The 26,447-nt window shown below is 43.3% G+C and overlaps 1 protein-coding gene across 1 annotated transcript in view; it reads left to right on the forward strand.

Moving 5' to 3' along the window:
- The window catches only part of EIF3H (eukaryotic translation initiation factor 3 subunit H), a 69,685-nt gene that overhangs the window by 7,513 nt on the left and 35,725 nt on the right, over positions 1-26,447 (forward strand). Inside the window, exon 2 of the mRNA XM_035125028.2 lies at positions 7,409-7,565. Coding sequence (XP_034980919.1) covers positions 7,409-7,565 — 157 coding nt within the window. The remainder of the gene's footprint in view (positions 1-7,408; positions 7,566-26,447) is intronic.

A 26,447-nucleotide genomic window follows, 5' to 3' on the forward strand; every position in this document is an offset into this window, starting at 1 on the left:
CTATATCTTCATTTATGTGACATCTAGTTCATTAGCATTAGTGGACTTTGTACTTGTGGGGGTTTCCCTGAAATTCTTTAAAATTCAATTTTACAGTTCAGTTCCATATTTCTACTTAGAAGTAAGCACCATTGAAGTCAGTGGGACTCACTCCAGATGCCCCCTTCACAAGTTTCTTTTGCAGAGACCACAGTTTGCCATTGCATTTGAGCAGGAAAATTATGGTTTGCATGATCCCTCCAAGCCATGGTTTGATCATGATTTGCATTCCTGATTTGGAGGGTTTGCAAAAAAACCAAATTGAAGCATGAGAGGAAGGGGGTGGAAGTAGCATGTGAACACAAGGCTTATTCATGTTATATTAGACCAGTGTTTCCCAACCTTGGGTCTCCAGCTGTTTTTGGACTACAACTCCCATCATCCCTAGCTAGCAAGACCAGTGGCCAGGGACGATGGGAATTGTAGTCTGAAAACAGCTGGAGACCAAAGGTTGGGAAACACTGTATTAGACCATGAACTTCAGAGGACTTGGTGCGTCTAATCATAATGCTTTTACAGCTCTTTCAGAATTCAGGCTGAAACCCTGTTTAAGATAGACTGGCATAGCCAATGGCTAACTTGTATTTTCTCTCTGGGTTTGTTTGTTTTTTAAATTGCCATGTTGCGGATGAGATCCTTAGATTTGCTAAGGCATGCTTAAATTTAGGCTAACCAAAATAGATCATTCAGACATCAGTTGCAGCACTTGCTTTCTGCCTTCCCCTCCAACCATTTCTGATGGCCAGATTATATGTAGAATGCTTCCCTTCCCCCTCCCTGCAGGCTCTTTCCTCTAAATTCAAAATGACAGTAGAAATTCAGCTCAAATCCATGTGAAAAATGGCTTGTTGAATGATGATGAGGTTAACTGCTGCTGCACTTGGCTGTCATCTCAAAATATTCACACATGCGACTGCTGGGAGCTGAAGCCTGAAGAGTAGTGCTTTTATGCACAGATGGCAGTAGTAAGCAGCTCATGAGTACAGCAAAAAATAATAATAACTGAAGGCTGGTATTTCAGTAGGATAGCAGAACGCATCTCAGTGTACAGCTGTCAGCTGAAATCCTGATTCTTAGTTACTCAACAGAAGACTGTTGAAGACGGAATAGCAATTCTAAAGTTTCCAAAAAGCAAATTATGTGGTATGTTTAAGATTCCATGTATGCTATGGAATAGTGGGGTGTTGGCATCTCACAGTATGAGACAGAGATGTCACCTTGTCCCTAGCTTAATTTTGATGTGTCTCGAGTGCATCAGGAAACAGAGGCTTGGTTGCCTGATGATATAACCTGAGTAGGAAAGAACTTTCCACTTTCTGCCCTTGGATGATGTAGCATAGCAGATCAGGGTGTGGACTAGGAAGGTTCCAATTCATGCCTTGGCTAAACTGCGAATCCACTAGGTGACCTACTCTCATATGTAATAAATATGTGGGTGATGAGAATGGGCTGCCAGGTGGGACTAGGACTGGAGTGACAATATATTAGGTATTGGTTTTTAGAGGTAAGGGTGGAACCCAACGTAGCGCAAGCAGACCGCTGCTCATGTAACAGGACTTCACCTTTCTCCTCCTCCCTGCAGCTTTCCTGCCCCACAATGTGCCTGCAAACTATTCTCTGGAGGGTCACAGGGGAAGGAGAGGAATGTGAAGTCGTGTTTTGTGAGCGGAGGCTCGTTCCAGGTGTTGGCAACAACTGGAGTACAGTGGTACCTCTGGTTACAAACTTAATTCGTTCCGGAGGTCTGTTCTTAACCTGAAACCGTTCTTAACCTGAGGTACCATTTTAGCTAATGGGGCCTCCTGCTGCTGCTACACCGCCAGCGTGCGATTTCTGTTCTCATCCTGAGGTAAAGTTCTTAAACTGAGGTACTACTTCTGGGTTAGTGGAGTCTGTAACCCGAGGTGTTTGTAACCCGAGGTGTTTGTAACCCGAGGTACCACTGTATCTGCAGTGGCTAAAAAAAATAATTTCAGGAAAGCAGTATATTACTGTGTTTTAAATTTTTTTTTAAAAAAGTTGGCCATCCAGTGCTGAAGGAGGACACAGGTTCAACCTTGGAAGCTGGTGGGAAAGTCATGATCCAAACAGGAAAATAAGATGCAACATGATAAATAATTATTTTTGCGAGGCTCAACCTTCCCTAGCCCTTTAACATTGGCTGTCCTTTATTAAAAAAAACACTTACTGGGTTTCCCATTTGACTCTGTCCCTCCTTTTTGTTTTCCTTAGCTGTATACTAAGAGTTGGTTTTACTATATGCTCATTTCTTTATAGTATTTCTAAAATTTAGAGTCTAAATCTTGGAGAATAAAATAGGACACCCTCCCCCCCCAAGTTTAAGGAGCCTCATATTTTCATGTTTGAGAATATGTTTTCAGAGAGACTGTACTTTTTCATCTGTTTTGGAAAGCCAGTATGGTGTAGTGGATAATGCAGGGTGAAGAACCTCCAGATGTTGGACTCCAATTCCCCTCAACCCTGATTATTGGTTATGCTGTCAGAGGTTGATGAGAGTTGGAGTCAAGCAACATCTGGAGGACCATAGAGTCTCCACCCCTTGGATAGAGTACTGGACTGGGACCAAGGAAAACAGGTGCAATCCCTGTTCTGCCACGAGCACAATTCAAAGTGTTGGTGCTGACCTTTAAAGCCCTAAACGGCCTCAGTCCAGTATATCTGAAGGAGCGTCTCCACCCATATCGTTCTGCCCGGACACTGAGGTCCAGCGCCGAGGGCCTTCTGCAGGGGTCAGCAAACTTTTTCAGCAGGGGGCCAGTCCACTGTCCCTCAGACCTTGTGGGGGGCAGGACTATATTTTGGGGGGAAAATGAACAAATTCCTATGCCCCACAAATAACCCAGAGATGCATTTTAAAGAAAAGGACACATTCTACTCATGTAAAAACATGCTGATTCCCGGAACGTCCGCGGGCCGGATTTAGAAGGCAATTGGGCCGCATCCGGCCCCCGGGCCTTAGTTTGGGAACCCCTGTGGCGGTTCCCTCAGTGTGAGAAGCCAAGTTACAGGGAACCAGGCAGAGGGCCTTCTCGGTAGTGGCACCCACCCTTGGAACACCCTCCCACCAGATGTCAAAGAGAAAAACAACTACCAGACTTTTAGAAGACATCTGAAGGCAGCCCTGTTTAGGGAAGCTTTTAATGTTTAATAGATTATTGCATTTTAATGTTCTGTTGGAAGCCGCCCAGAGTGGCTGGGGAAACTCAGCCAGATGGGCGGGGTATAAATTATTATTATTATTATTATGCCACGAGGCTCATTCTGGCTTTTTAGATACCGTCCCCTGAAATATTCAGTGATAACACGTGGTGGGATATTCTGGAGTGGATGGAAGGCTTATCTCCCAGCTGAATTGACATCACATGTTTGTCAAAAGGATAAAATATGGTGGGTTGAAGGGGGAGAACCATGTCTGTCAATGTGAGTTCCTTGGAAGAAAGGCGGAATTTAAAAAGTGATACATTGATTAAAGAAAGCCATCATAAGTTGTTTTTTTTAAACAATGCAAACTCTGAACCGGTTTTGTTTAAGGTTGAAAGGGGAGAAAGAACTACCAACAGCTCGGCTAGGAAATTCTTGATTTTATTACTGTACCTTGTTGGTTGCAGTGTAACGGTATTGAGCGCCCACATTCTCTGGAGCTTGGAGAATTGGAATCTCAGGGCACCAGTTTCAGAAATGTTTCTACAGTGGAATTGTTCGGCAGTTTCCATGGCAATAAACTTGCCTCGTGGAACGGGTACAATGGCACTCCACATTTAGATCAGCCGCTTTCGGCACTGCTTTTCAAAACCTTAAACTTCATTTTGGTCAAACCACCCTAAAGATTGTGTGTCACAGTGCAGACTGACTCATGGTCTCACAGGCCATGGCAGTGCCCCCCTGTTAAGGACACGGATGCCCTTAAAGAAAAAAAGAATGCTCCAGGCCTTCCGTCTACGTACCTGGTTTCTTTGACAGATCAATAAGCCTTCAGTGCTGCTTACACAAGATTAATAGCACATGTTGTAAAGGTACAGAGCTCAATAGCTTTATTTCCTGCAGACCTAGGCACTTACAAAGGGAGCGTAAAAGTGATTGATAGCGATGCAGCTTGGAGAATGTAAAAATGTCTTGCCGCTGTCATGTTGCGATGTTAGATAGCTTGCAAGTGGGGACTTGCAAAAAAGTTCTGGGCAGGGGCAAGGCAAAGAGGAGATGATTCCCCCCCCCCCTTTTAGCTATTCCTCCCACCACCACCCATGTGCGCTTCATGCCTCTGTGGGGACCACCGCTGCAGCTCATCGGCTGGCGCTGTGATGCATACGGCTCAAGCCAGAGGCCATCTCTCCAGGTTCGGCTGCGTGGAGCAGCCTTGGCTGTCTCACTGCACAAGCCGGGAAGCATCATCCTTGAACCACAGGGCTGCGGTGGGGTCCCTAGGCATGGAGCCAGGTCTGGGACAGCTACACTGCTGCTTGAGCATAAGAAGATCCCTGTCGGATCAGCCCAATGACCCACCTAATTCAGCATCCTGCTCTCAACAGTGGCCAACCAAACGCCTGTGGGAATCCCACAAGCAGGACCTGAGCCCCACATCACTCTCCCCTCCTGGGGGGGGGGGGTTCCAGCCATTGGTATTCGGACTGCCTCTAAAAGTGGAGGTCAAACTAGTGGAGCTACCGTGTTTCTCCCAAAATAAGACAGGTCTAAAAGATAAGACATGGCACGACTTTTTAAAGGCAAAAAAATATAAGACATCCCCCCAAAATAAGACGTGTTGGGGTACCGGTACCCTACCGTGCTGGAGCAGGTCTGGATGGCATTTCCGTAAGGAACAGGAAAAGGGAGATGCCTTTCCTGTCAGGAAGCGGATGCGCAACGTGCGCCACATGGAGCGCAGACGGACTGGGAGCCGGGAGAAGCTGCAGCACGCGCCGCGCAGAGCCTCGACCCAACAGGACCCTGCACGATCCGCAGCTCGCGCCGCGCCAAGCCCTGACCCAGCGGGACCGGCAAGGGCAGCAGCGCGCGCTTTGCCGAGCCCTGACCCAGCGGGAGCCGGCAAAGGCAGCAGCGCGCGCGCCCTGCGGACCCCTGAACTGCCGAGCCCTGCCGACTGAACTGAGCGGGAGCCGGCAAAAGCAGTAGCGCACGCGCCCTGCCAAGCCCCGACAGAGCGGGAGCCGGCAAAGCCAGCGGCGCGCGCGCCCTGCGGACCCCTGAACTGCCGAGCCCTGCCGACTGAACTGAGCGGGAGCCGGCAAAAGCAGTAGCGCACGCGCCCTGCCAAGCCCCGACAGAGCGGGAGCCGGCAAAGCCAGCGGCGCGCTGTGCCGAGCCCCAACAGAGCTTAATAAAAAAATAAAAAATAAGACATCCCCTGAAAATAAGCCGTGGTGTGTTTTTTTGCAAGAAAAATAAATATAAGACGTGTCTTATTTTAGGAGAAACACGGTAGTAGCCATTGTTAGCCTTACGTTCCAGGGATTTATTTAATCCTCTTTTCAAGCCATCCAAGTTGGTGGTCAGCACTGCCTCTTGTGGGAGCGAATTCCTTGTTGAACTATGCACCGTGTGGAGAAGTGCTTTCTTTTGCCCTAAATCTTCCAACATTCATGAGTTACAGCAATAGGAGAGAGGGAGAAAAACTCTCCATTTCTTCATGACATGCATACTGTTAACTTCCAGGATCATGTTGCCTCCTGATTTGATTTGATTCATGTTCACATTTATGCCAGGGTTGCTGATCCTGTCAGATGATGTTGGACCCCTATGTTCCATCAGTCTCAGCGAGCATAACCGGTGGTGATGATGGACATTGTAGTCAACAACATAGGGCCGCAGGGTCCCCACTGCTGCTTTATGCAGACATCTACTTGGGTGGGGGGAGGTTATTGCCTTTGTTTGTTACAATGGTATGCATTTTTGTGGTTTTTATCTTGTAAATCGCCCTGCGATGCTTGGATGAAGGACATTGTAGAAAGTCCATAAATAAATAATAAATAAATAATCCGGGTGAAAATGGTGGGTTGGAGCCTCCTGCTGCCATCCTTCTCACTAGGCAAGTTCACTATTCCCAGTTATGTCATGAAACAGGACCAATTTGTGTTGCCCCTATTGTTTTTCGGGGGGGGGGGTTGATGGCTGTGCCAAATTAATTCCAAGCGTAAGGCTCCAGTTTAAGTCGAAAGTTGTAATTTAGCCTATTTAAAATGCATGCAACCAGCGCAGGGGCTGGGGCGATTAATAGGAAATTGTATGAACCTCGTAGGAGAGTTCTAGGGATCCGAGATTGGGAGAACACTCTGGCAGGCATCCATCACCTCTGACTCTCAGGCTACAGGGACAGTGTTCTTCACATTGAGCTGAACTCTGTTTCCAGTACAGTCATACCTCTGTTTAAGTACTTTCAGTTTAAGTACTCCGCGGACCCGTCTGGAACGGATTAATCCACTTCCCACTTCCCATTACTTTCAATGGGAAAGTTCGTTTCAGGTTAAGTACGCTTCAGGTTAAGTACAGACATCCAGAGCCAATTGTGTACTTAAAACCGAGGTACCACTGTATTCGCTAGCTGTGTGAGCAGTGTTAGAAACTCAGATGCATAAACTAGGCGCCAAATGGCTTGTTAAACCAAGATTGCAGTTGCCAAAACAGAATGCCTAGTTGCCATTTTGGGGCCAGATGGCTTGAAAGTCGTATTTTTCAATATGACTTTTTGGTTCCTGAAATTCATTCTGATTGTACCGATAAAATATAATGGATAGAATTCTACAGGATTTGTTGCTAGTGTGTGAAAACAGTCAGGATCCAAGGATCAGCAGGCATGTGCCTCCAGGTGGTGGAGACTTCAGGTGCCATCCTGGTGCCTGGGCATCTTCACTTGGTTGCAAGCACAAAATGCTTAACGTTGAGACTACTTCAGTGATTGGTGGTCATTACTGTGAAAGTGACATCGTTTCCATGGGAATGCACAAGCTCATCCTCTGACAGGGTTGCATACCAATTGCCTGTTTCAATTAACGGTATTTGAGCAGAAGGTTAATCCTCATCAAAAAAAATACTTAATGAAACCTACTCTTCCGCTTGGCAATTAGTTCAGCTTGAGCAGAATATGCGATTCTTGAGTTGGTTTTCCAGAAAAGAAAATCTGCTCTCGTTATGATTACCTTTGCTGGAATCCTCGACCCTCATGAGGACTGATCTCCACATAGTTGACATGTTATATTTCTGTGTTGCTTTTCCATTAAAGCAATTCCATTTCCTAACCCTATAGTTAAGGTAAAATTTTAATTCTTGGGAAACTATCTGCTAGTTGAACTGAATGATCTGTTCTAAACGAGGCTCGTTGAATCTGTATTTTCAGGTAGTGCTGAAGATAATCAAGCATTACCAGGAAGAAGGCCAGGGCAATGAAGTGGTCCAGGGTGTGCTGCTCGGGCTAGTGGTGGAAGACAGGCTCGAAATCACCAACTGCTTTCCATTCCCCCAGCATACAGAGGATGATGCCGACTTTGATGAAGGTAACAATTCACAATAATCATGTTTAAAGTCTTGTTCTGGGGCTGTCACACCTGCTGAAAACACTGTAAATTGGAGGCTATATGGGAGAAGGAACCTACCACTCAATATGTTCTATTACGGTAGGTAGGATCTCATTGGGGAAATAAGTGTCTGTAGTGCAGGGGTAGCCAATGTGGTGGCCGCCAAAGTAGAGCTGGGACTCCAACTCCCAACCTGCACAGCCAGTGGTCTGGAATGATGGGAGCTGTAGTCCCGAAGCATCGGGAGAACACCCCATTGGCTGCCCCTGCTCTGTTTGAGAGGTATATGTAATGTAAGGCAGGGACAGGTAGTAAAACACACCAAGGTCCTCTGGTGTATCGCTGGCTCATTCTGTTGTGCTGCCTGCTGGTTATTGGGCCACTTGAAAAGCATGTTGGATTGGGTGAAGCTTGGTCCAGAAGGAATTCTTTTGTTTTTAAGCAGGGTTGTGGGGCAGGAAGAGGGAGCAAGCATCAAAGAAATGGCAACAACAAGAAGGCAATCTCCAGCTCTTCTGGTAATGCACTGTTTATTTAGCCCAATGCTTTGGGGAGAAGCCTCCTTCATCAGAAGCTGTATGAACAGTTCAGTCGTTTCTTCTTCATTAAAATTGGTATATTACTCTTTATCTGTAGATTTCAGGGCGGTTCACAACATAAAACAACAACAACATAAAATTACTATATATATATATGAACAAAAACAAACCGATAACACGCACACACACCACATTTAAAAGGGCATCCAGTTTCTATCAGCCAAAGCCCTGGATGAAGAGGAACATTTTTGCCTGGCTCCTAAAGGTGTATACCAGACATCCCCAAACTGCGGCCCTCCAGATGTTTTGGACTACAGTTCCCATCTTCCCCAACCACTGGTCCTGTTAGCTAGGGATCATGGGAGTTGTAGGCCAAGACATCTGGAGGGCCGCAGTTTGGGGATGCCTGGTGTATAATAAAGGCACCAGTCGAACCTCCCTGGGGAGAGCATTCTACAAATGGGGAGCCACTGCAGAAAAGGCCTGCTCTGATGTTGCTCCTGGGGAAGGCACATGAAGAAGCCTCAGAGGATGATCTCTGTTTCTTAGCCCCAACAATGTCTGGATCCGTATGGTAGTATTGCCATGAGATCAGAGTTATCTGTGGAAACACAACAAGAATAATTGTTCATTGTTGGATGAACAAATCCTACATCTGGAGCCTTCCAGATGTTGGATACCCTAGGTCAGGGGTGGCCAACTCCCAAGAAACTGCGATCTGCTCACAGAGTTAAAAACTGGCCGTGATCTACCCCCTTTTGGGGGGTAAGTTGTTAAGCTTTTTTAGGGAGGAGGAAGGCCCGTTTTTTTGGGTTCAGGTCATAGTTAAGTTTTTTTTAAGAGAGGAGGAAAGCACCTTTTTAGGGGTTCAGCAGGGGAATGTTGTTAAGCTCTACCTGTTGGGCATGCCTGCCCTAGGGGGACAAGTGTTGGGCAGAACCAGAAGTGTTCGACTTCAGTTTCTATCATAACCACCTCAGTTTAGAATTGCTCTTCATGAATTCACAAGATGGTCTTAGGTAAGTCTCAACCTTAGTTGCTGCCCCAACCTATGGGGCTAATACTGTTCTACTTTACTTAACTGCTATAAGGGCAATTGAAATAATGAAGGTATGGTGCTTTGTGTTGTAAATGCTGTTATTCCTTATACATTTTGTACATTTTGAGCTTTGAAGTGCCAAACGATAAATATAGGTGGCATTTGCAAAGAAAATTCATATTGCTGTTCTAAAGATCTGGTTAACTTTGCTTATACCTGTTGATTTAAAACAAGCTAGCATTTTTTAATCTTGTTCCTAAATGGACCCTTGTTCTTCTTTGCTGAAAATTATTGTTACTCCAACACAACCAGTTTCTCTACTGTGTTGATTCTTGTATCTAAATTTATCTCCTGGGCTCTGATAAATTCTTAACTCAAGGTTTTCTAGCATAAGCTGAGAAAATCACATACATAAAAACTGTAAAAATTAGGGGTGGGCAGCTTGTTTGACACTGAGAAATACATTCCAAATGTGCCATTGCCTATTAAAATATGCCTCTGCAGTCAAGAGGATTTGTGACTTCTTTAAAAAAATGAAAGCTGCATGCTTTCAGATTCTGCCTTGGCCTTGAAGGCCCTAGAAAAGTAGCAGCAGGGTAACCAAACCCATTTCAGCTGGGTAGGCATGCCCTGCAGTACTGTAATTCCTGCACAGTCTTAGCCCTGGGTCCCTAACGTGCAGCTTTATGTAAAATCTAAGAGTTTCCTATTCAGATTTCAAATCTGTGCATACACTTTGGATTGCTCTTTCTTCCTATTGGCAAATGGATAAGATAGATGATGACGATCCCTAAAATCGCTAGGGACGAAAATTGCAAGTCAAGCGGCCTGCCCCCTGGCTTGCAGGCTCAAGGTAGAAATGGGGCATGTTTGGGAGGAAAGCAGAGCAAAATGAAGCGGCCAGATGTGTTTCAGGGAGGCACTTCAGTGTAATAATATTCAGTGTTAAGGTGGAGGAGCATTTGTAATGTAGGAAGGACCTTGATAGGGAGAAGGGATTTGGGAGAGAGGAGTACAGAGGGCAATCTTAGGTGTAAGCAGAAGGTTGTACCTGCCTAGAGCAAATATTGTGAGGAGCAGCAAATATTGTGAGGATGGGGAAGGGAGGGTAGATTGGAATAATTGAGAAGTTTGAAAGGAAGGACTAAGGCTGGTAGCTAGTGCACATGCTCCATTAGTGTAAAGATTTCTGCATACTCAACTCCACTTTTCTACACGCATGCGCTGTGCCTTCCCCAAATCTGCTCTGAAGGGCTTGGAGAAATCTGGGAGGACAGATTTTGGAGGCTTGTGGGAAGAGGAAAGAGAGGGGGGAAAGTTCCATTGCACAGCCAAAACTCCTTGTGCTGATGGAATGATTTCTCTGAATAGCACCCAAGGAGCTTAACCTTCTTGAACTCTCTGCCTATTAATACTAGACAGTCGCCTTGGTTGTACTGTTTACAAGGCCTGCTAAAAACTTCTCTCTTTAGTCAAGCCTACCTGCCACGTGTATATAACTGTTGGTTTTATCTTTATTTTGTTTTGTCTACTTGTTTCCAAAGCCCATTGATTTTCCTGGCACTCTCTTAGGAGTGTTATGTATCATTTTTGTAAACTACTTGAGTTTTGTTTTACTAAGCAGAATCTGAATCTTGGTAGATAGTGTATTTATTTATATGTTGAGAAGAGAGGAAGACAGCGAAGAGAACTTGTAGCACCTGGCAATATCTGTGTGCATGCTCACAACTCGGAGAAGACAAACTCCCTTGACAATGGGGCAGAGGGGATATCTGCATGTGAGGCAGAAAATAGAAATGCTGTGAGGCAGAAAGCGTTAGCAAACCTCCAGCTGTACACTGGGGGTGGCAAATCCGTGTTCTGTCCTCCCAATTGATGTTGCTATATTCCAACTCCCATCAGCACTGGCCAGCATGCTCAGTGATGATGGAGCCACAACATTTGTTGACTCCGGGCTCTCGGTTCCTGCTGTATGCACATATCACTTTCGATCCTGGCCCTTACGAAAGTAGCCTGAGCAACTTCAGAACGCTTGGAAAAGTCAAAGCAAACATTCCATACATTTATAGTAAAAATTGTTCACATGGCAAAAGTCTGCATGTTCACATTGAGCCACTGTTTCTTTTTAATTATGGTTTGATGTGAGTGTGCAAACCGTCCTGTTTCAGTCTTCACAATGCAATCTGGATTGTTAAGGTTGCATCAGACATGTAAGTGGAACATGTTTCTCGGCCGTGGCTCCACTTCTTGAATCCAGAAATGTCTGTAGGCATGCTCTGCTGGTTTTTAAATTCTCCCCATATCCCGAGGGCTGCTAACTTGCCTGATGGGAAGGGGGCGGAGATGAATGCGAAGGATGCTGAAGTCCTCAGGAGCACAAATGTTTATGAGGTGCTAACTTTGTAATGCAGTTCTGTGTCTGTGCTGTTCACACTGCCTTTTAGAGCTCTTGAGCGGCCAATCTTTTATATAAACCAAGATTAGTCTTTGCAAGAAAAGCCCTTCTATTCCATTTGATGGTGATCTTAGGAACTGTACCTTCAAAACTATCATCTCTGAGAAATGAATCATCTACTCAGATGAATCATCTCCTCCGACGCTGCTCTCCCAAGACCCCAAACCCACATTGGCCTGATTATTAAGTGAACACTTGTATCTCCAAAACTGTAGAAAACTCCCACAAGGAACTAGATTTAAAGCTTTTGTAACTGTAAAACAGGGGTAGCAGCCAGTGTGCTGCACCCGGATTTGGTTGGGCTGCAAGTCCGCCACCCCCGACCCTTGGCCAATTCCGGCAGGAGCCGAACAGCAGCTTACGGAGAGGAATAGCCCATGTTGTCTGTTCCTGTGTTAAAAGCACACTGCACTCAATGCGGTAAAGGCCACCCCTCAATGGTGTGGTGTTGTCCTATTTATCCTGCAGTCTTAAATTAACACTGTGCTGGCAATTGTGGCTTGCACCTGTAAATGGCTGCTCTCAGATTGGAAAGGTTAAATCTAGTAGTCCATAGGGAAGGAGGTGGTTTCTCAGGTACTTGGGGCCTGTGTCTTAGTGATGCCTGTCCATTCTTGGTGTGGCTCTCTGGTTTGGGAGAGAACCTGCTGCACATGCATGGCATATACAAGGCACCCCCAAACTTCAGCCCTCCAGATGTTTTGGACTACAATTCCCATAATCCCTGACCACTGGTCCTGTTAGCTAGGGATCATGGGAGTTGTAGGCCAAAACATCTGGAGGGCTGCAGTTTGGGTATGCCTGGCATATACAGTGGTACCTCGAGTTACAGACGCTTCAGGTTACAGAAGCTTCAGGTTACAGACTCCGCTAACCCCAAAATAGTACCTCGGGTTAAGAACTTTGCTTCAGGATGAGAACAGAAATCGCTCGGTGGCGGCGGGAGGCCCTATTAGCTAAAGTGGTACTTCAGGTTAAGAGCGGTTTCAGGTTAAGAACGGACCTCCAGAACGAATTACTGTAAGTTCTTAACCCGAGGTACCACCGTACTAGGCTACCCCATGGGGGCTTTCATTGTGGCTTTCCAAAGAACCCAATGCCGAGCAGGTATTCTGAAGCTTTTCATCTGCTGATTGTGACCCCTTTGGGGGCTAAGGAGTCACTTCTCATTGTGAACTTGCCAAAGAGAGCGGGAAAGAGATTTATCTGCTCTGTGAATTTCCTCAGACAGAGCAGACGATAAATCTAGAATAAACAATATAATTCTTCATTTAAACTTTTTATCCTTTATGTCGTTATCGGAAAGGCTTTTCTGTGGGGCTTTAAAAGCATATTACTTTGAATTATTTTCTCACATCCCTCCATTGGGATTTTTTTTCACCCAAGACGAAGGCTCATCTGCTACAATTCCTTTTACTGGACAAGCTACAAAATAAATCTATTTCGGGCAATTAAGCAAGGCTGTTATAAGAACTGAAAGGAAAATTGAGACAAGGTGGGTTGTTTTTTTTAAAATGGGCTTTTTATTAAAAGCCCCATTAGGGGGCACTGTTACCCAGCTAAAAACCGGTCACGTCTCATTTGTGTGTGCTGGCTGCGTTAGGAGTGAGGCTCGCAAGCGGGTGCCGGCGGAGGGGGGGCGGGAAAAGGAGAGCTATTTTCATTTGCTAAGGTTCGACTACTGTTTTATACAACCAAGTTCTGTAAGCATGATACACAGCGCATTGATTTAAATACCTGTCCAATAAATTTGCTGGCTGTCATTTCAGGCAAACTCTGCTAGCTTAAAAAGCACAGGTGCTTAGGTAATCTCTTGCAAACCAAGACATTTATCTCAGAACTCTGTGTGGAATCCAACACAGTTCTTCCACTCTGCTCTAATAAACCCCTTTAGGGACAGACCATGGGTCCGTCAGACGCCAGCTGTTCCTCCGCAGTGAATAACCCCTGAAATTTCCATCTTGCTTCAATCTCAAGATATTACCTTAGCATTACCTTACCTTACAGTTGTACTGTATCATCACAAGCTGAATGAAACCTAGTGGTGGGGAAGGGCTGTAGGGCCGGTGGCACAATGGGTTAGTGCACTTGGCTGCTAAGCAGAAGGTTAGTGGCTCAAGCCCACCCAGGGATGGTTGTGGGCAGGATTCCTGCACTTCAGGAGGTTGGACTAGATGACCCTTGGGATCCCTTCCAACGCCTACGATTCTGTCAGAGGATGGTAGAAACACAGGACTCGGCTTTTTACTGCATGAAATCATTGGCAGTGTTCAAAATTAGCCAGGTGCCAGGCACATTTTGCCACCGGCATGGGTCCAATGGCGACCCTGTGGAGATTTCTGGGTGTCAGATTTGTGACTGACATCCCCATCTGCCTGGCCCCTCCAGCTTTCTTAAGCAGGTAAGTAGAAGGGCTTATTTATTGCATTTATATCTCACCTTTTTCTCCTGTGAGTACATGGTTCACCCCACTCCTCAGTTAATCCCCACAATGACCCTGTGAGGTAGGTTAAGAGGCTCTGAGTGTCCCAGGGTCACCCATTGAACTTCCTGAGTGGGGATTTGAACCCTGATCTCCCAGGTCCTAGTCGGACAGAACTACATCACACTGGCTTCCTGGAGTTCTTCTTCTATGGGACAGGTCTATGAATTAAGTAGGTACCAGTAAATGAATATGGGTAAAGAAAAATGTCACTTAGAGAAGGATCTGAAATATTTTCCTTGAAGCTTGATTTATTCTGGATTGTTTTATTTGATGTTTCAATGTGTTGTAAACAACTTTTGAGATTTTTTTCTTTAAAATATAAAGTGGTACAGAAACGAAATGAATAATAATAAAAAATAAATCTCATTGGAGGAAAAAAGGCGCCTAGACATCCCGTTTTGGTGACCATAACCTAGGTTAAAGGTGCCATTTGGTGATTAGCTTAAATATCTGAGTTTCTAACCCTGAGCATTGGTCCTTCTAGCTCAGAACTGTCTACAGTCTGTACTGACTGGGAGCAGCTCTTGAGGTTTTCAGGCAAGAGGCTCTTTCAGCCTTACCTGGAGGGGGGCCTTTTTTCATGCACTCTTCCACTGACCCGTGACCATTTCAAACTTGGTGTTGCAAGGTACACATTAACTGCAACTGAGAGCAGCAGCCCAACCTCCTCTTAGTAGCATTTGATTTTAAAAAGCGTGAAGTCATCGCACTCAGCTTTCCCTGCCCCTTAGTGGCTGCTGCTTGTGGAGGCTTGGAAATTTTGAGCCTGGTGATATCACGACAGGCATTGGCTTTCATAGGCATTGGTAGGGAAGAGCCAATATCCTTTATAACATCTCATTTGGACCTTAAGGGATGTCCGTATTATTATTATTATTATTATTATTATTATTATTATTATTATTATTATTATTTTTCCTTTGATAAGTAGCCTATTTCAGATGATGCATTATAATGCTACTTTTGCATTTCATCTGTAACTGGCTGCGTGGCATTCATAAGAACGTAAGAATAATAGAATCTTAGAATTATAGCATTGGAAGGGACGCTGAGGATCATCTAGTCCTGCCCCCCTGCAAAGCAGGAATATGCAGCTATCCCATATGGGGATTGAACCTGCAACCTTGGCGTGATCAGCACCACACTCTAACCCAGGCATCCTCAACCTCAGCCCTCCAGATATTTTTGGCCTACAGCTCCCACAATCCCTAGCTAGCAGGACCAGTGGTCAGAGATGATGGGAATTGTAGTCTCAAAACATCTGGAGGGCCAAGGTTGGGGATGCCTGCTCTAACCAGCTGAGCTATCCAGGCTGGTAAGAGCCCTGCTGCATTAGGTCAGTGACCCCTGTAGTCCAGCCAGGTGCCCATAGGAAGTCCGCAAGCAACCCAAGTGCACACATATTGCCTGTGGTTCCCAGCAGCTGGTGTTCAAAGGCATACTGCCTCCAAAAGTGGTCAAATCCTACTCGCATTATAGAAAAATAGAGGAACAGCCCCTTTTCAGATTACCTGGTGATTCTCTTTCTGGATGTTAACTAGACATGTGTTAGGTTTTACTGCAGAATCCTAGCATCAGAATAACATTAACGTCATCCTTTAATGTTTAATCTCCACTGTTCTTCCTTAGGTTCCATAAACCTCTCGCTAGTATTTTTAGACGGTGCGTGGAACTTGCCTGAGCGAGCATCAGATTTTCTTTTCTCAGCCCGTCCTCATTTTACAAATTTTCAGTCTGTATCGTGCAGGAATATGTGATGGGTGCTTAAAGCTAATAAGCATCGCCATAAGGATGTGAGCAGGAATATTGCTAAGACGTTTAAAATGAAGAATAAAAAGCATGTAGCCATTTTCACATGATGCGGAAGAAATGCTGGTTGGCAGATGGCATATGATTTTGTAACACAGAGACCAGCGAATGCCAACCTGGTGCCCTTCAGATGTTGTTGGATTGCGATTCCCGTCATCCTCAACTAATTGCTGTGCTGTCTGGGGCTAATACAGAATGTGGGGCCACAGCCCTAGTGTGCAGCTAGGCTGGCGGATCCTTGTAGTTGCCTGTATTTTGAATGGGAGCTCCTGATCCACAGGCTATATCTTTCGAGATGTAAGATAAGCAATTTGACGCAGCAAAGGCAATTCACGGGGGGGGGGGGGGCACCGCCATCTCCAGTTGAGTCCTCCTTTGTGCAAGAGGGAGAGATGATGGAAGAATGACGCAAAATGGCTAGGTTGGGAGCCTGTTTTGAAAGGGGTACACCGTCCGTAGCACGTTGTAAAATTTGTTTTAGGCATAAATGACCATGCCCTTGCCTTGTCTGTTTAAAGGAGAGAGCTGAAAATGGTCACCCCTCCGGAAAAATTATCTACTCACTCTGCCTCGCAGAGTGTTGGTATCTTTCATTTGATTCCATTGCAGTATATGCATGTTCTCATCAAATTAACAGCCTGCAGCTCTTGCCTCTGTAGCATGCTTGTCTCAACTAAGTTAAATTCCTTCCCATTAGTCATAATTATATGACATACAAGCCTGCGGTGTACTCTATGAATTTTTGTTTGCATTTTATAGCTTACAAGACAAACAGCTGTTTAAGAACCCTTTTTTTTAATTAAAAAAAGTTTTTTCTGTGGTCTAAAACGCTAACACAAAACTTCATCACCTTTCTGTGGCTGTGCTTCTATGGGGAAAAAACTCCAATGCTCTATTAATCTACTAAATTATTTTTTAAACCCCACGTTTTTCCTAAATTGATAGAATGAATCTCTGGAGAAAAAGCATAGGAAATGGTGCAGGTGTGTAACTAGAGATAATCAATATATATGTAATATTAATATTTTTCGGTCCTGTGTGGGGATCTGCTGCTATTTTCAAAATATTTTGAAAATGTTAACTTATTATGGCTTATTGGCTTATGGTTGAACGTTCCTGGTAAGAAATGTGTTGAATGTTCCATTTGTAGGTTATTCTGATAAGTTGTGGAAAGACCTTGGCACCGTTTAACTGTTATATATATATATATATATATATATATATATATATATATATATATATATCCCTTTTAGTCTCCAGCAGCTGAGATAACTTAAAGTTGAAATATGAGGGTTGAAACTAAAATATGACGTATCAAGAGTAATATTAATGGCTTTGCTCTTGCATCCGTTCATACTTGAGCTGTGAATATGTTAAAAGGAAAGGATTGTACATTTTTATATGGTTGTATTTATTTAAAAGTTAGGAACATTAAAATATCACTTTCATAGTAAAACAAAGTGTAAGTGTATTCTGATATTTAATACATGGCTGCATAAGGTAAGGCTTTTTTTTATTTAAAAAATGTACTTGGTTTTTCAAACTTAAAATATTTTACAGGGTTGAGATTTATGAAGTGTCCAGCTGTTAGGTTGATCTAAAATACTTTCAGATTTGGCATTGCTAACATTCAGTTCAAATGCCAAAGCTGAAGTTCAAAAATTCTTGTCCCCCCCCCCCCCCGAAACCATAAGGTGTGGCTGTTAGGATTTAATGATAACCTTTCTAGAGCAAATTTGAGATCAAACAGGGTGCATACAAGTGAATTTCAGAATTGTCAGTTGAAGGACATATAATTTCAGTTTATACTAGTTTAATATGAAACAATACATTCTGTAAAGATCAGCTGGATTTTGCTTAATCAAGCTGTTGTCTTAGTTTTCTCCCCCTTTTTGTTGCTGAAAAAGCTCCCCTCCCCAGCAGTTGCTTTTAATTAAAATATAAATATATATTTTACTTACCTTTATATATTTGGGATGTCTGGCAGTTTTATATATGAAGAAATTAAAGCTCACTTACGAACATGCTTTCCCTTATTCCTTCATGCACCACACTTTGCAGGCTGTCTCTTAAAATACGATTTTTTTCCAGGTTTTTATGAATCTATTTGTTTTGTGGTTTATGCCCCCCCCCAACTCTAGCTTCATCACTTTTGTCCCGTCCCCGTCCCCCTCTTTTGCAGCTTTGGAATTCACTTCCACTTGAGATTTAATTACTCAAATGAATTAACCGGGAACTTCCATTATGTCAATATCGGAGACCCTGACTAAAGAAGAAACATGTGAATTAAATTCAGGGAAAAAAGCCAAAGTTCTTCAAGCACACTTTTTTTTTAAAATGCCTATGTCCATTGCCACATCCATCTTCAAGGCTACTTCTGAAGAGACCAGGGTTCTTGCAGACTTTAATAACGACAAGACCTTTGTTATGAGAAGCAATAAGAATGCTTCAATGAGTGTTGAAACTTTTGTAGCAAGTGGAGCATAAAGAACTTGGTCTCTGCGAAAGTAAAGTAAAATAAAAGCTGAGGATATATTAGGAGTAAATATTTATGGCATGGTTTAGCGATTAGAGGTAGAAGGAAATGTGATTATTCCACTTAGAAAGGGGGAAAACAGTGGGATAGAGAGAAAAATAATTAATTAAAGTGCAAATATCCTTTGGGAAACGTTAGCTTTGCCTCAAAAGACCAGATTTAGCGCAACTGGCTTTTTTGAACATTTTCTTTGGAGGGGAGGGACAAGGGAATTCAGTGCTCTTTATCTTTTTTAATAAAATAAAATGGCCAAAGGTAATTTTCTTTCCTGCCAAACCAGATTATACCTTCATTTTAGTATATCCAAGGAGCTTTAATATTGCAGAATATTAGCCTTCGTTCAGCTACAGTTCTGTGCAGCAGATTGAGATTGGGACTTGTCTAGAAAATCTTCCCTCGGCTAGACTTGCTTAATTTGATACGATACAGAGACCTCATGCCTTTTAATAGTTGTGAAGAATGAGAAGCCTCTGCACAAAACATTGTACTGCTCCATCTAACACTCACTGTGATAAGTCAGTCATTACTATTTAAAGTGAAAGCAAACAAATAGATATATCTGCTGTAAGTGAATGGCACAGTAGTTGAGGGTATTCTGAAAATGCACACAATCAGATTGTGGAGAACAGGTAAATGCCAGTATTTAATCTGGTTAATAGGATGTTGGAGGCGAATCAAACACCAGCAAATGCTATCTGCCTGGATCATGCAAAATTGTTAGCACAACCGTTAACCTGGCAACTTGCCGATAAAGGTTCAGATGTCCACTAATAGTTTTCAGCACATAATTTTGGATGTTATCAAATTAAATTAAACAAGTCACTCACTTTGCCCAGACACAGTAACATGTGCACATGTTGTAATTATATTATTATAGATAAATATGAAAATAGGCTGTGATCCAGTACTTGGGGAATGGTGGTAGGAAGACATAACTCTTGAGTACCAGACTCAAATTTCTGGTTACAACTACCTAATGCAGGCTGGCTTTTGTTAGCTAAAGACAGGGAATTCCCATTCCCCCCCCCCCGGTAGTGTGTGTCACCACCATCCTTTGTTTCTATACATTTACCATACTTTCCAACTTCTAGGGCTGTAGTACTAACCCCAATTGCCTGCAAGTAAGCTTCATAGGAGGGACGCGGGTGGCTCTGTGGTTCTGATCAGAAGGTCAGCGTTTTGAATCCCTGCGGCGGGGTGAGCTCCCATTGCTCTGTCCCAGCTCCTGCCAACCTAGCAGTTCAAAAGCACACCAGTGCAAGTAGATAAATAGGTACCACCCTGGCAGGAAGGTAAACGGCGTTTTTGTGCACTGCTCTGGTTCGCCAGAAGCGGCTTAGTCATGCTGGCCACATGACCCGGAAGCTGTACGCTGGCTCCCTCGGTCAGTAAAGGGAGATGAGCGCCGCAACCCCAGAGTCGTCCGCGACTGGACCTAACGGTCAGGGGTCCCTTTACCTTTAAGCTTCATAGGACATTTAGGAGTAAACAGGATTGTGCTGTAAACCTTTGTAAATACCATAGGGTATAATTTGCTTTGGCTAAGTCAAGGGGAAATGGCAATTGACACCTTTTCCCATTTTTGACTACTGTGCATCCTAGGGAGTGAAGTTTAGAGATACCGTAATAGAAATAAAAGGTTAATGATGAAGGCTTGTTTGACAACATCACAGTTTTGAAGCTTTAGTTGCTACATCTCTTGTACTCAAATAAAAAATACTGTACTACGTGTTGACCATACCACCAGTGATACTACACCCCAAAGTTAGGAGAGCCTCATCACATGCCTCTGATGCCATGTAAAAACCTGCACATAGAATCATAGGACTGGAAGGGGACCACAAGGATCATCGAATCCACCCCCCTGCAATGCAGGAATCTTTTGCCCAATATGGGACTTGAACCCATGACCCTGAGGTTAAGAGTCTCATACTCTACCGGCTGAGAAAGTGGAGGCTCTTGAGTTGCACATAGGAATCCTTGAGTATAGGATATTTAGCCCCGGAAGCACAAGTTCAATCCTTAGTTTCCAAAACTGAATTCAGGACACTTCCTTTTCAGTTTCCTATCCTGCAAGGCTTTGCTGTTTAGGGTAACTTCACCTTCTCTTTAGTAGGTGCACTTTAGTAGGTGGGTTAAGAAAAAGAAAGCCCCTGGGTCACATTAAAAAGTGAAAGAATTGAAAAATCTGTTTCGGAGTTATATTAAAGGAATGTTTAGTTTAATTCCTTAAACTGCAATAGTACTTGGAACATGACCCAATCTTTGATGTGCAGCTTGAAAATAGTATTTTGACAGAAGTATCAAAAGTGATATATTCAATCCCGCCCACCCACTCTGGTTTTGGGAATTGATAGTAAAACTTCAGAGTCTATAGAGAAGTTTGAGATTTTAGTAAGGTTTTTGTCGTTTTCAAAAGCCTGCCGCGTACAGACGCTTGCATCCCTACGAGAAAGAAAAAGGAAACCCAGTGCTGTTTGCGACTTTCATCCAAAGTCCTCAGCGTTTAGTTGTAGGATGGATTTAACATTTGTTAGTGTTTATGGCCGTTCAAGCTGAGACTATTACGTTGTGGAACCCAAACTCACCACAAAGGGTCTGGGTCTCCTGACTCTGGTGCCAGCTGTTCCTGACACCGCGATTATTATTATTTTACAGCAGAAGGTGTCAAAGTATGGAACGCAGTTGTGTAAACGTGCCTGGGATGTCTAAAACAAGCACTTTGGTGAATTTGTGAATGCTTTGCAATTCTTAGAACAGCTGTCCTGTTTTCTTAAAACAAAATAAAAAGCCCGTCTGTGAATAAACTGATTGTAAAGAAAATTGCGTTGATACGGGAGAGGGCAGTGTGTTGCCTCTGAGATGCTTATGTGTAGCTTGAAAAGATGCCTGTTGCTCTCAAAAGGCTTCTCTCCCGGAATGTTAGGCTCAGTGTGACCAGTTTAGTTCGCTGTGCTGTGAAGAGTGTTAAAACTACCCTAAACACTTCATCGTTTGTGGAGAATGAGATATTCAGCACAAGTTCCCTATCAGAAAAATGGGCATAATAGTGTCTGGAATTAGGGGCTATTGTGTAGAAAGTGCCTTGGACCAAGTCAATGTTATAAATTAGGAAGGACCGATTTTTAGGGTTAAAGCACAGCAATAAGAACACAATAAAAATAGCCACCTAAAGGCATGTCTTCTCTAAACTGATTTATTGCCAATTTTGTAGAGTCAAATCATCTGTATGTTAGCAAGTGTCTTGTGGGTCTGGCCAGCGATATGCCTGGCAGAAGTACAGTAGTTTCTCATTCAAGGCAGCTGGGTGTCTTAGCCGCACTAGGAAGCTATACTGTACGGAAGTTTAGCATCAGATCAGTGTGTTGTTTACCTTGCCAACATTGTCTTAACTCAAATATGGAAATAAGGTCTGTAATCTTTTTTTATGCCTTATTTCTGAATTTAGCACAAACTGTAGGTGAAATTGCATATCTTATTACAGTAACCAGAATAGCCTGGAGTTCTTTATCTTAAGGAGCTGGATTTTTTATTTTATTTTAAAAAGAACCCTACACTACTGATTGAGTATCATGCATGAAAACTAATATTAAAGTTACAGGTAGGTAGCCGTGTTGGTCTGAGTCGAAGCAAAATAGAAAAAAATTCCTTCAGTAGCACCTTAAAGACCAACTAAGTTTTTATTTTGGTATGAGCTTTCGTGTGCATGCACACTTCTTCAGATGCATGCACACAAAAGCTCATACCAAAATAAAAACTTAGTTGGTCTTTAAGGTGCTACTGAAGGATTTTTTTTCTATAATATTAAAGTGTTTCCGGACACACAGTGTCGTGCAATATTGTTTCCAGTAGGTGGTGAAGTGAGAGATGCTGAAATAGAACGGAACAATTGTTGGGAGCCAAGTAAGGAATCTGGTGTAAGTAATCTGTTTGGACACTGGGTGCCACTCCTGAAACGCTTGGAGCCAGTTTAAAGAGCACCTTTATATATAAAAGGTATATAAAAGATTTTTTTATATAAAAAAACCCCAAACAGTTGTAACAAGAAACAGCCTTGAAAATGGAAGTCTTGTTATTTAGGAGGCTTTGAAAATGGTTCATCCTTAGGAGTAGCGCGTTGCGTGGCTGGGTGGGGTGGGGTGGGCGGTTAAAACACAACAGCACAAAATCCCAGAAGGGATAAATTGAATCGGTCAACCTGGCACTGCTTGGCAGTCTTTTCTTTGGCTTTTCACTTTGTCTCTGCACTTTATCTTACTGCATATATATTGCCAGCACTGTGTGTGGAGCCGTTCACACTTATAAAGAGCCCCCCCCTCTTTTGTTGTTTCAAAGCAGCAGTGTTTGGGGAATTAGGAAGCTCTGCTAAGATGGTGAAGAAGGTAAGTTCTGCATGGGCAGGAAAAAACCACCTTCAGTGGAATAGCTTACAGGAGGGGGTGTTGGCAGTTATGGTAGTGCCCCCAAAGCCTTGGATCCCAGTAGCCTCTCACCAGAAATACTGCATCCAGGTTTGCTTGCGCAGAACAGAAATAAATGATTAAGGCATTTTAGCTGACCCTCCCTAGGTTTCTGCTTGCTGCAGAACTTTTTCCCTCGTTGGAAGAAGCATCAAGGGGCCATTTCGATATGCTCTGATCGTAAGGAGCTTGCACAGTCAGCAGTAACAGGATCGCAATGCTACTTTCCTCCAAAGCTCCTCGCTTTCATCACTGCAAATTATAGAGCCCAGAACCTGGACTATGTGTGCTACTGGGCTTTAGACATGCTGATCTCATGCCAATCCACATGGCTTAATATGGGCTGGTGTTATTTTTTTGCTGATATTTTGAGTTAATTTTATTGTATACTATTATATTCTAATAGATTATTGAATGCTACTTTATTTGATGTAAGTTGTTCCATTTTAAAGTTATGTTTTATTATGACTTTCTGTGTGGGATCAGTTCATTATAAGGTGTGTGTTCTTTGTTGTATATTTTGTTGGTGTAAATGGCATTGTGTATAGAGTCATACCTTGGAGGCCGAATGCCTTTGGCACTTTTATGGACTTCTGGAGCAGATTCCGTTCGGCTTCCAAGGTATGACTGTAGTAATATATAAAAGGCAGTATACAAATTAAAAGTGAAATCTAATTAAATGAAATTTTCATCAAAACTAGGGATTTTTGTAATGTTGAAACACTTTTTGTGTCTGCAAGCTGTCCAGGTAACTTTTTTTGTCATTTAGATGAACCGTGTGTGCCGTTTCTAACAGGCAGCAACAACAGGCAAGGTCTTTCAGTGTTTATTTCTCAAATGCAGTGTTATAAACTGGGATAGAAAAGCTAGGAGCCAAATGGCTTCTGGGACATGGGTTGTGGGCACCAAAGCAGAATGTGTAGTCCCCACTTGGGGGGCGGGGGGGGGTGTAGTTGGCAACACTTATTATTATTTTATTTTGATAAGCATGAATTAATATGCAATTCACATAAGTGACACATTGTTAATATCTCATTTTTAGCAGAAATTGATAATACATGTTTAATTTGGTTGTTTACAAGAAAAATATTGGTACCATGGTTCAGTTTTCAAAACACTACTCTTTATTGTTAAACTTCTTAACATATTGTCTATCTTTAACATACACTTTGGGGTTTCAAAGCACATACATTTCAGTTATCCTTGAGTGTCAGCCAGATGCAAAGAATGGCACCCAGATTTTTGGAGGTGCTTGCAAACGGAGAATCTTTAGGTGCAAAATGTGCCTGGCGCCCTGCTAATTTCGAGCCCAGCTTAAATGGCAAACCCAATGAAATGACAGATTTGAAAATAACAGGCCACCTTTATCTGGAATTTATGGAACATTTCCTGCAACAAAGTTAGCATTTTTATGTGGGTTGGTGGGGTGGGGGAGAAAAACACATCAACCCACACAGAACTCTGGCAGATTTGAGTCATCTGGAACCTCCCAAGAACCTTGTTTAGCCTTGTGTTAATAGTGAATAAAGCAAATTCACAGTGGTTTCTGTGGTTTTGCCAGCAGTGGCAAAAGGTCTGAACTTCTAAAATAGATTCCCCCCCCCTTAAGTTTTTCCTGGACAAAGCTGATTTATCAGAGAGCTCCAGAAAACACATGTAGGATTATAACTGGAGGAATTAATACCAGAAACCTCCTTCTGCTGACACCAGGCAATCTATTAAACAGAGCAATTGGAGTAATGAGTACCATGTATGATAAGCCCGAGCCACCTGGGTTTTATTAGGCTGCCTTCTACTTTGATCACAATATTATTTCAAGACTTGTCTGTGTTAAACGGCTACAATTCCTTTTGTGATTTAGACCTCAGGTTGATATAACTCAACTGAGGCTTGTGAAAGGGAAGGTGTCACGCTAAGCCCAGTGTACATTCTGAGGAGGTGCAAGTTCAGACACGGGCGCTGACCCCAGAACAAAGGGGAAACTTGTTAGCACATGAAAACTTTTGCAGCGCCTTTGGCTGTGGAGTTGAGGTTGGAAAGGTGTGGCATTTCTAGGCCAAAGCTCCACTCTCAGTAAAGGCTGCTTGTGTGTGGCACACATCCCTTTGCTAGGTCGAGGGTCCGCTTCTTGCAAGCCCAAGCTGTTTGTCTTCTGGACCCATTGCTGCTTTGATTTAGAATGACTTTTATTGCACAGAAGCCAATTCTAGGGAATGGGTGGCATCTAATCAGAATAATAATTTTTTAATAATAAATTTTTATTTATACCCTGCCCTTCCCAGTTTAAAAACCGGGCTCAGGGCTGCTAACAGCAAATATAAAACATTGATTAAAATGCGACTTTAAAACAGCAAAAATACAACATAAATGCAGCATCAATGTCAATAAAATTCAAAAATTCAGGGGTCTTTTTTTTGGGGGGGGGAACCCCCAATCAGTAAACATCAAATGATCACCAGGGGTAACTGGCCAAGTTGATCCCACTAGGGCCAGCAAGGAGACCAGGGAAGAATTTAAATGTGGGGTTCCAGAAGGATTTATTCATAGAAAAGGGAATGAAAAGGGGAATAGAGGATCAGGCTAATTCAAATTGAAGGAAAGGTGGAATAGCTCTGTCTTACAGGCCCAGAAGAATCCCAGAAGCTACATGATTGTGTGTGTGTGTGTGTGTGTGTGTGTGTGTGTCCAAAGGGGTATTTAATACGATAGGACCTCATAGGATTACTCATTAGAACACCCCTCTAGGCCTATAGTCACGCATAGGAACGTAGGGAATTGCCTTTCATTGAAAAGATGATAGGTCAATCTAGCTCGGTATTATTAACACTGACTGGCAGCAGCTGTCCAACATTTCAGACTGGGATCTCTCCCAGCCTTAGCTGGAGGTACCAGGGATTGAATCTGGGACCCTCTGCATACAAAGCAGATTCCTTACCACTTAGCTATGGTCTTTCCCCAACACATGGTAAGTGAAACAAGGCAGCACTTCCTAGTTCCATGCTGCTCCCAATAGCTGCGCATTGGGCAGAACATGAGAAGCTGGAGATACATGGATATTGGAGGCAAAGCTGTTGGGTGCAGTCCTCCTTGCACTTCCACATGACTAGCAGGGGGAAAAGAGATTATGCAAAATAAGTACGGATGTGCAGATTTCTCTTGGTACAGGATTGTGATGCCCTTAGAGCATTCTGTTAAGAAATTCTATTTAGAAATTATTTATGTTGATTTTTTTGACATGAGACAAAATGTGGCTGGTTTTACAATGTTTTTAAAAAATGCAGGGGGGGGGGAAAGTAATTTCCTAATTCTGTGAAAAAGATTTGTCCATCATATGTGTTTGGCCATTCCATTTTTGTTGACCTGTGTTCCTGATAATGGCTCTGCTCTCTTCAGTGGGGGTGACGGAATGTGGGGGGGGGCACTTGCAGTTAAGATATTGGAACAGTTCAATCTGAATATCAACTACCTCTCTAAAATCCCCAAGTCTTTAAAAAAATGTGTTGCCTTCAGTATACATGCCAGCCTTTCCCTTTGGGTT

This window comes from Zootoca vivipara, chromosome 8 (genome assembly GCF_963506605.1).
Source record: "Zootoca vivipara chromosome 8, rZooViv1.1, whole genome shotgun sequence".
NCBI lineage: Eukaryota > Metazoa > Chordata > Lepidosauria > Squamata > Lacertidae > Zootoca > Zootoca vivipara.